The sequence below is a fragment of the Xenopus tropicalis genome, chromosome 5 (genome assembly GCF_000004195.4).
Source record: "Xenopus tropicalis strain Nigerian chromosome 5, UCB_Xtro_10.0, whole genome shotgun sequence".
In the NCBI taxonomy this organism is placed as follows: Eukaryota; Metazoa; Chordata; class Amphibia; order Anura; family Pipidae; genus Xenopus; species Xenopus tropicalis.
This window is the reverse complement of record NC_030681.2, coordinates 147,152,028-147,162,955: the sequence shown is the minus strand read 5'-3', so window position 1 is coordinate 147,162,955 and position 10,928 is coordinate 147,152,028. Positions and strand designations below refer to the sequence as shown.

Genomic DNA, 10,928 nt, shown 5'->3' with positions numbered 1-10,928 from the left:
AACAGAGGAAAAATCAGTGTGACAACTCGGAGCCTGAAACTTATCGGTGGGACTGTCCCCGCCGCCCACAGGCACATCCCCGGCAGTGTAGGAGCCCCTGTGTCCCCCGCCATGGCCACCCTGTAAGGCAGTACCGGCTCCGTGAGTTTCACCTCTCAGGTAAGTGGGCGGGGCACTGTCCAATCACATTTGCTGCGTCACTGACACCACTTGGTACCAGGAAGCGGACCGGTAAGTCGCTCTCCTGGGGTCGGGGCTGGCTTTAGTGGAGGTCAGAGAGGGCATTTGCCCAGGGGGGTTAATATAGCTAATAGGGGAGATGATAAAACATATACACTATATACAGCGTCAGAAAAAGTCCAACCTGAAGCTGTAGTTCAACTGCAACTCCCACAACCAGTATGTACTGTATGCGCAGTGCTGTGCTCATTTACAATACAGGAAAAGTGCTGCAAGGATTCTTTTTAACCCCTGAACTGCCTCCTGCTAGGCTTCCAGCCTGCCCCCCACCCCCAAACTAGTGGCCCTGCTTGTGTATCTGGGAGCCCCCACCCTAACTCCAGCCCTGCTACATCAGTAGCCCCTGCTTGTGTATCTGGGAGCCCCCACCCTAACTCCAGCCCTGCTACATCAGTAGCCCCTGCTTGTGTATCTGGGAGCCCCCACCCTAACTCCAGCCCTGCTACATCAGTAGCCCCTGCTTGTGTATCTGGGAGCCCACTTTTGTCTAACTCCAGCCCTGCTACATCAGTAGCCCCTGCTTGTGTATCTGGGAGCCCCCACCCTAACTCCAGCCCTGCTACATCAGTAGCCCCTGCTTGTGTATCTGGGAGCCCACTTTTGTCTAACTCCAGCCCTGCTCAGTAGCCCCTGCTTGTGTATCTGGGAGCCCCCACCCTAACTCCAGCCCTGCTACATCAGTAGCCCCTGCTTGTGTATCTGGGAGCCCACTTTTGTCTAACTCCAGCCCTGCTACATCAGTAGCCCCTGCTTGTGTATCTGGGAGCCCCCACCCTAACTCCAGCCCTGCTACATCAGTAGCCCCTGCTTGTGTATCTGGGAGCCCCCACCCTAACTCCAGCCCTGCTACATCAGTAGCCCCTGCTTGTGTATCTGGGAGCCCCCACCCTAACTCCAGCCCTGCTACATCAGTAGCCCCTGCTTGTGTATCTGGGAGCCCACTTTTGTCTAACTCCAGCCCTGCTACATCAGTAGCCAGGTATTCAGTGTTAGGGTAGGGCAGAGAGAGTATTTGCCCTGGGTCTGGTAGCTGAAAGCTGCCCCACTCGTTCAGAAGGTGCTATTGGTGATAGTATGTGCGGGGTATTAATAATTGCATTGCATCATTTCTTATTCTTGGGGGATAAAGTAACGAGGCAAGGACAGAGTTGCCCCTTTCTGCCCCACATGGGGCACTACTGTATCTGTATGGCCCGGGTACGTGCCCTCTGTATATACAGCGCCGTATAACCCTCCCGGTAATGAGAATGTATGGCCCGGGTACGTGCCCTCTGTATATACAGCGCCGTATAACCCTCCCGGTAATGAGAATGTATGGCCCGGGTACGTGCCCTCTGTATATACAGCGCCGTATAACCCTCCCGGTAATGAGAATGTATGGCCCGGGTACGTGCCCTCTGTATATACAGCGCCGTATAACCCTCCCGGTAATGAGAATGTATGGCCCGGGTATGTGCCCTCTGTATATACAGCGCCGTATAACCCTCCCAGAAATGAGAATGTATGGCCCGGGTACGTGCCCTCTGTATATACAGCGCCGTATAACCCTCCCGGTAATGAGAATGTATGGCCCGGGTATGTGCCCTCTGTATATACAGCGCCGTATAACCCTCCCAGAAATGAGAATGTATGGCCCGGGTATGTGCCCTCTGTATATACAGCGCCGTATAACCCTCCCAGAAATGAGAATGTATGGCCCGGGTACGTACCCTCTGTATATACAGCGCCGTATAACCCTCCTGGTAATGAGAATGTATGGCCCGGGTATGTGCCCTCTGTATATACAGCGCCGTATAACCCTCCCGGTAATGAGAATGTATGGCCCGGGTACCTGCCCTCTGTATATACAGCGCCGTATAACCCTCCCGGTAATGAGAATGTATGGCCCGGGTATGTGCCCTCTGTATATACAGCGCCGTATAACCCTCCCGGTAATGAGAATGTATGGCCCGGGTATGTGCCCTCTGTATATACAGCGCCGTATAACCCTCCCGGTAATGAGAATGTATGGCCCGGGTACCTGCCCTCTGTATATACAGCGCCGTATAACCCTCCCGGTAATGAGAATGTATGGCCCGGGTACGTTCCCTCTGTATATACAGCGCCGTATAACCCTCCCGGAAATGAGAATGTATGTATGTTATTTTTTTGCTATATTTTCATATGCCCAATATTACACTTACTACCTTGAACCTGTTAGCTCTATAGGGTATGTCAGTGAGACCAGGGGTGTATATGGTTCCTGTGCCCCCCCCCCCCCCCCCGTGATTGTTATCACTTATCTGGTGCCCAAGGGTGGCACGGGACCTAATCGCAACCCCCCCTTCCTGTTTGCAGAAGTGACAGCTCCACCATCGGATTTATCCCACTAGTTCCTGGCGGTGGGTGGGGGGGATTTTTAATTTTTTTAAAAAAATTGATAAATCTGTTATATAGGCCACCCCTAAAAAGCTGCTGCCCTAGGCACAGACTCTGGGGTGCCTGTATATAACTATGGCCCTGCTGATACCGTGACTTCTCAGTGAGCACCATGGAGCGATCCCATTCCTACTTCTTTGTGTGGGTGAGCAGTAGAGTGAAAATCTGAACTTTAATAAAAAAATGTCAACTTTTTCACTGTAATGCACGTGTATCGGCCCGGGGGCCATGAAGAAAGATAAAGTGGGAGAAGATGATCGCTCCTTGGTGCTCTCTGAAAAGTACATTTAGCTGCAGTGTCCCATCGGCATCTCATCTACCCATGGGGAACCCTGCCCAGGGCACAGGCACTGACAGGCAGGGGCTGGATTAAACCAGTAATAGACAGAGAGGCCAAAGTGAGTATGGGAGGCAGTAAGGAGTGTAAAGGCGCCTTGGTCTGTTTCCTATCTATGTTTGTACATCACGTGTTTATCATACACGCCTGTGCGCGTGCTCTGGCCTAACCTGTTTGGCAGGCGTGCCTTCCTGGGTGCTGCTATTTATACACATACCTATTGGCATGGCAGCTAAGCAAATTGCTTTCTACTCTGCAGCCAGCGGAGCTTTCAGCATGACTGGGCTTCCAAGCATGGAATGGTTCTGGGCAGGCCCGGCCCGGCAATCTGTGGGTTCAGGCAAATGCCAGAGGGGCTGCTGTAAGGTGCCATAGTCACTCACTATTTATTGGGCGGGGGCTGGGGGGGGGGGGGCTGTTTGGGCCTCTGTGTACTTGAAATGTCAGGGCCTAATTGTAATCCTAGTCCAGATCTGATTATGGGAGCCATGTGTACTCATTATGGCCAGCACTGCTGCTTCTAATGCAGAGCTTACAGGAAAATGTCATTTTGCTCAATGAAGAATTAGGCTGGAAATGCTGCACATTATCTTCTGAGCTTCTGTACCAGCCCAAGGCACCCACAGCCCTTTAGCAGGGAAGGTCTGTGCCCCCAAATATGCCCCAGTAGCCCCCCATCTTCTTTTCTACTGATTCCCTGCCCATACTCTGTGCTGCTGGCACTTACCTGAGCTTAGGGGCCCACTCACATTATCCTGTATATATAGAATATAAATGTCTCACTATCCTGTATATATAGAATATAAATGTAACACTATCCTGTATATATAGAATATAAATGTCACACTATCCTGTATATATAGAATATAAATGTCTCACTATACTGTATATATAGAATATAAATGTAACACTATCCTGTATATATAGAATATAAATGTCACACTATCCTGTATATATAGAATATAAATGTCTCACTATACTGTATATATAGAATATAAATGTAACACTATCCTGTATATATAGAATATAAATGTCACACTATCCTGTATATATAGAATATAAATGTCTCACTATACTGTATATATAGAATATAAATGTCTCACTATCCTGTATATATAGAATATAAATGTCACACTATACAGTATATATAGAATATAAATGACACACTATCCTGTATATATAGAATATAAATGTCTCACTATACTGTATATATAGAATATAAATGTCTCACTATACTGTATATATAGAATATAAATGTCACACTATACAGTATATATAGAATATAAATGACACACTATCCTGTATATATAGAATATAAATGTCTCACTATACTGTATATATAGAATATAAATGTCACACTATACAGTATATATAGAATATAAATGACACACTATCCTGTATATATAGAATATAAATGACACACTATCCTGTATATATAGAATATAAATGTCACACTATCCTGTATATATAGAATATAAATGTCCCACTATCCTGTATATATAGAATATAAATGTCCCACTATCCTGTATATATAGAATATAAATGTCACACTATACTGTATATATAGAATATAAATGTCACAGTATCCTGTATATATAGAATATAAATGTCACAGTATCCTGTATATATAGAATATAAATGTCACACTATACTGTATATATAGAATATAAATGTCACACTATCCTGTATATATAGAGTATAAATGTCACACTATCCTGTATATATAGAATATAAATGTCACACTATACTGTATATATAGAATATAAATGTCACACTATACTGTATATATAGAATATAAATGTCACAGTATAAGGCTGATTATGCATGGATTCAGATTAACGTTTTGTTAAGTTGTTGCTCACAGTTTTCATGCTCATGTTTTTATTTGTAGGTAACAGCAAGGAATCGTCACATCAAGATGTTGGGAAGGGCTTTCATTGTGGCTGTATTGTACTGTGCGACGTTCTGTAAGGCAGATAAACCTACTAACAGTTCCACTCCCAGGTTAATCATCCTATCCTTCGATGGATTCCGGGCTGACTACCTAACAAGATTCCCCATGCCTAACCTTGATGAGTTTATGAAGGAAGGGGTTCAAGTGGAAGAAGTCAAAAATGTCTTCATAACCAAGACTTTTCCCAACCATTACTCCCTAGTCACCGGCCTTTATGCCGAAAGCCACGGCATCGTGGCCAATCACATGTATGATAATGACACTCGGCAGGTATTCCATATGAACGATTCAAATTCCAAGTGGTGGGACGAGGCAACTCCTATCTGGGTGACAAATCAGAAGCAAGGCCATAAAAGCGGATGTGCCATGTGGCCCGGGTGTAATGTGCCCATGCACAATGTAACCCTCAATGCATCTCTTAATTATAATCCCAATGTTACCTTTACTGAAAGAGTAAATAACGTCACCATGTGGCTTACGAGGCCCAATGATCCAATCAACTTTGCCACTATTTACTGGGAGGAGCCTGATGCAAGCGGACACCGTTTTGGGCCCGATGACCATGACAATATGGCCAAAGTACTGAAAGAAGTGGACGAGCACGTGGGCTACTTGATGTCAGAGCTAAAAAAGGCCAAGCTTTGGGATACAGTCAATGTGATTATCACTAGTGACCATGGCATGGCCCAGTGCTCCAAGGACAGAATTATAAAACTGAATGACTGCATCGGCCCCGGAAACTATACGCTGGTGGACGACAATCCTGTTGCAGCAATCCTTCCACTTTCAGGTGCGTACAGACATTTCCAACATGGTCTCTGGTGGGGAACAGTCATCACCTACCTCTCCTAATACTTTCTAACAGCCTCTAAAGGGTTGGTTCACCTTTATGTTAACTTTTAGTATGGTGTAGAGAGTAATATTCTGAGACAATTTGCAATTGGTCTACATTTTTTATAGTTTGTAGTTTTTCTAGTTCTTTCATTTTCAGTTCAGGAGCTCCCCAGTTTGGAGTTTCAGCAGTTATTTGGTTGCTAGGGTTCAAATTACCTTAGCAACCAGGGAAGTGGTTTGAGTGAGAGACTGATTTATGAATAGGGGAGGACTTGAATAGTAAAAGAAATTATAAAGAGTAACAATAACTATAAAACTGTAGCCTCACAGAGCAATAGTTTTATCTATTTAGCTTATGGAGTCACTGATCCCCATTTGAAAGCTGCAAAGAGTTAGAAGAAGGCAAATAATTCAAAAACTATAGCAAATAAATAATAAAGATTTGCTTAGAATTGCCCATTCTATAACATATTAAAAGTTTACTTTAAAGGTGAATCATGTCCTGTTCCTAGCAACTTTGCAATTGGTCTTCATTATTTTTTATAGTTTGCCTTCTACATTTGCTTTGAAATGGGGGTCACTGACCCCAGCAGTCAAAAACTTATTGCTCTGCGAGCTTGCAGTTTTAATATTGTTTCTTTTTATTATTTATCTTTGTATATAGTCCCTCTACTTTTATTATTATTATTATTATTTATATAGCACCAACAATTTACGCAGCGCTTTACAGAATAGAGGGGTACAAAAAACAGAACAGTTAGCATGTACATATAAACAATTCACAAAAATGGTTTGCAGTTGCATTGGATGAGGATCGGAGGCACCAGGGGGAGGGTCCTGCTCACAAGAGCTTACATTCTATCCATATCCAGTCTCTCACTCAAACCACTGCCCGGTTACTAAGGTAAACAAGACCCTAGGAACCAGCTGCTGAAATTGCAAACTAGAGAGCTGAATAACTGAAAAACCATAAAGAAAGGAAAACCAAATGCCAATTGTCTCAGAATATCACTGTCTATGTAAGTTAATTTTAAGGTGAACGACCCCTTATTATTATTATTAACATTTATTTATAAAGCGGCAACATATCCCGCAGCGCTGTACAATAAGTGGGTTTCATACATTGGACATACAGAGTAACATATAAAGCCAATCAGTAACCGATACAAGAGGGGAAGAGGGCCCTGCCCAAAAGAGCTTACAATCTACAAGGAGACATACAGAGTAACATATAAAGCAATCAATAACCGATACAAGAGGGGAAGAGAGCCCTGTCTAAAAGAGCTTACACTCTACAAGGAGACATACAGAGTAACATATAAAGCAATCAATAACCGATACAGGAGGGGAAGAGGGCCCTGCCCAAAAGAGCTTACAATCTACAAGGAGACATACAGAGTAACATATAAAGCAATCAATAACCGATACAAGAGGTAAAGAGAGCCCTGCCCAAAAGAGCTTACAATCTACAAGGAAGTGAGCATTTAGCTCGGAGGCCTGCCTGTCACTGCTGTGTGTGCGTCAGACTGTAGTACCAATCGTTCATATCAATGATCGGATAGGAAGGTGGGCCTGCTGTGTGGCCCCTCATACATACATATCCATCCGGGCAGAGAGCACTCCTGCCATTTGGGTTAATGTCACTTTCACCCACACAGAGTCACCAAGACGTATTTAGAAGTAAATCAGTTTTCCTTCTGTGTGGCTCTTGGAACTGATTTAACCACGAGGAAAGTGACTCAAGTCACAAGGCAGTCATGGCTTCTGAAGGGAATTCTTTGACTCCACAAGAAAGGAAATGACATTAAATGTAATGATTGTGTTAGTGGCTGCTAGAATAAACTGTTGTTCTCTTGCTGTCCCCAGATACACAGCTTGTCTATGATCTGCTAAGGAACTGCCACCCTCACATGAAGGTGTACAGGAAAGAAGAGATCCCAGAGCGCTGGCACTATAAACACAACAGCCGGATCCAGCCGCTGCTTCTGGTTGCAGATGAGGGATGGATGATTACCCAGAACCATTCAATCTCTATGTGTAAATACCTTTCCTTTTCTCTATACACTGCCTTCACCTAAATTCAAATCACTCTACCCCTCATACTGCTGTATTGTTGCTTTCTAATGTTACCCTTTCACTGTACATTATATAGTGGATAATGTACCTGCTGTAATTTATAAGGATATAAGAAGTCACTGAGGAGTTATGTGACCATATATGTGAGTTTTATACAGGTCACACAACTTCGAGGTGACTGCTAATATCTTTATAAATGTAAGTAGGGGGTACAATATGCATTGTAATCTACAGGCTCTGTGTGCAGCGTCTCACTTAATACAAGTCTGCAGCAGGTTAATTAGAGCCGAGGAGGGGCTGAGGTGTGGGAAGGGAAATTCCATATTGTGTTATCATATAAATTCATGAAAGTGCAGATCATGTTCCTTTACAGGTCAGTGAGTGAGCTCCTTGACTTAAAATGGGCAAAGTGTGAACTAGCCCTAACCCATAGCGCCCACTCTTGTGTGCTTTCATTGTACAGACTACTCAATGCTTGGGTACACATGGTATTTTGACCACCGTTGTTCTCTTAGGCATTGATATTCTTATTATTTATTTGTGATTTTTCAGTTATTCAGCATCTCTCCTGTTCAGTATTTCAGCAGCTATCTGGTTGCTAGAGTCTTGGTTTCCTTAGCAACCAGAAACAGAAATATACATAGAATGGGGCATGCATAGAAAGATTAGGAGTAAAAATATTAAATTGTTTTCTCGCAAAGCAGTTGTCAGTGACCCCCATTTGAAAACTGAGATGTAGAAGAGAAAGGCAAAAAATGTAAAAAAAAATCTAAATAAAAATGAATAATGAAGACAAATTGCAAAGTTGCTAGGAATAGAACATTTCGTAACATATTTAAAGTTAAAGGCTAATACTGTATGAAAGTGGTTAGTTCTGGGTCGGTAGGAGTCAGATGTCAGTGAGAAGGGCCGAGATTAGGACATGAGTTATATGGGGCGGAATGGGGATATAATCCCTGGTTCAACATAAGCTCAGTGAATAGGGTTTGTGCCAAATGTGCTAATGTTTTCATCAAGAAATATCTGGTTTTTGTTACATCTAAGTAGGGATACACCAAATTCAGTATATTGGGATCCAGCCAAACCCCAGATCCTTTGTGAAAGATTCTGGCAAATACTAAACCAAATCCTTATTTGCAGAGAATCGCGCACAGAGCTTGTGGTGGAACATTTTCAGCTTCAGTGTTTATGTGATAAAAAGTCATGTGATTTCAAGGATTCGGTTGAGCCAGGCACGTGTATTTGCTCAGATCCAAGTCCTGCTGATAAAGGCTGAGTCTTGGGCCAATCCCAAGCCGATTCCTGGATTCTGTGCATCCCTATAGCTAAGCCCACGTGTAGCTGCTGTATAACTAACTGATGAGCCAATGTATATTCTTTGTATTTTCCAGTGGGAGATCATGGCTACGACAACGACCTTCACAGCATGCACCCCTTCCTGGCCGCCCACGGGCCGGCATTTCGCAAGGGTTACAGAATGCGCACCATAAACAGCGTGGATATCTATCCCTTAATGTGCCACATCCTTGGCATAACCGGGCTGCCCAACAACGGGACACTGAAGGATATCAAATGCTTATTGGTCAACCAGTGCTACATTCAAATCCCGGAAGCTATCGGAATAGTCATCGGAGCCATCATGGTGCTCACCACCCTGACGTGCATCATCGTCATGCTGAAGAAGAAGATGCCCTCCACGCGCCAGTTTTCACGGCTTCAGTTTCAGGATGATGACGATCCTCTGATTGGTTGAAGCTAAAGATTTCCTACTACCAGATTGTAATGTGCTTAATGCTTCTGATGGTGGCCAAGGTAGACGGGTTTTGGGGTGTGGAAGAATGCTGACCCTCTTGTGTGTAGGGATATTCGGGTACACTCTGTGTGTCACCATCTCCAGATTAACCATTTGGTTTCCATTGAATTCTGTGCCACATACAGGCATACAGCTACGGCGGCACACTGTCCGTATGTATGTGCCAACCTCCCCGGCACAGAGACCTCCGGCTGCGACTAAGCAATATTGGTTGCTGATTGGATAGAACTGATCGACTACCCGGAGATAACGACAGTCCTTTATTACTGGAAGAATGAAAGCCCCAATTGTGTAGCCTTATTGCACTTTGCCGGTGGGAGTCCCTTCTGATTGGCTTGTGCTTTCCATGATTTTAGGAACTAAAGAAAATAACAGCACATAGCGAAACCTTTCCCTGCTTGCATTACTGGGGCACAGATTGGGGAAAATACTTGAATTGTACTTTCTTATTTAAATATTGCCTTTTCTTCCGTCTTGCCTTTGTTTAAAGCAATATTATTCCTTCCTTCCGACGCCCTGTATTTAGGGTTGTTTGTTATCATAGGTTGTTTCCAAAATTGCACTATGTGAGCTTCTGCCTCCGTATGATCCATGGATCTTCCATCTATGGTATATTATTGGTTTGTCTGCACTGAGCCGTAGCACTCGCTTCTATGGCCGCTTGCCCTTTAAAGAGACAGCGCCCCGTATTTCTCCATTTTCATATGCCAAGTGTGGTTCATCTTTGGCGCTTTACTTGACTTTTTATTGTCACGCAGGGTTAATGTTGATCTTTTGCTTGCGTAACAACCATCAAATTCTCATTTTCCATAAATTTGACATTTGTTCTATTTGTAAGTGATACTTAGGGAAGAAAGTCATTTGTATTCTTTGCATTTCACAGTCCTTACAGGGTTGCTTTAAAATGAAGTTTTAGTATAGACCATAGTAATCCAAATAGGATTAGTCTTTATATTTGGGTATTTTCTTTATTGTTGTACAGTCCTGAGGCTTTAAAGGCAAACTTTCTGGTTGCTAGGTCCTTAGTTACCCTGGCAATGTGGCAGCAGTTTGAATGTCAGACTGGAAGATGAAAAGTACAGTTCCTACATAAAAACATTTAGTGAAAAAATAAATGAGGGAGATGTATTCCTTTTCAAATGAGTTTACAAATGTTTAAACTCACTGGACTATTGAACCCCCTCCCCTATACTGTATGGAACTTTTTTTTTTTGATAACTCTCAAAAATGAGTTTGGAATTAAAAAAAAAAAAAAA

At 43.4% G+C, this 10,928-nt stretch overlaps 1 protein-coding gene across 1 annotated transcript; it reads left to right on the top strand.

Annotated features, from left to right (window-relative positions):
* On the top strand, nucleotides 1-10,928 carry enpp4 (ectonucleotide pyrophosphatase/phosphodiesterase 4). The gene is made up of 4 exons (NM_001017328.4): nucleotides 1-159; nucleotides 4,887-5,739; nucleotides 7,650-7,820; nucleotides 9,251-10,928. The coding sequence occupies exons 2-4, from the start codon at nucleotides 4,914-4,916 to the stop codon at nucleotides 9,610-9,612; spliced, it is 1,359 nt and encodes a 452-aa protein (NP_001017328.2). The 5' UTR covers nucleotides 1-159; nucleotides 4,887-4,913; the 3' UTR covers nucleotides 9,613-10,928.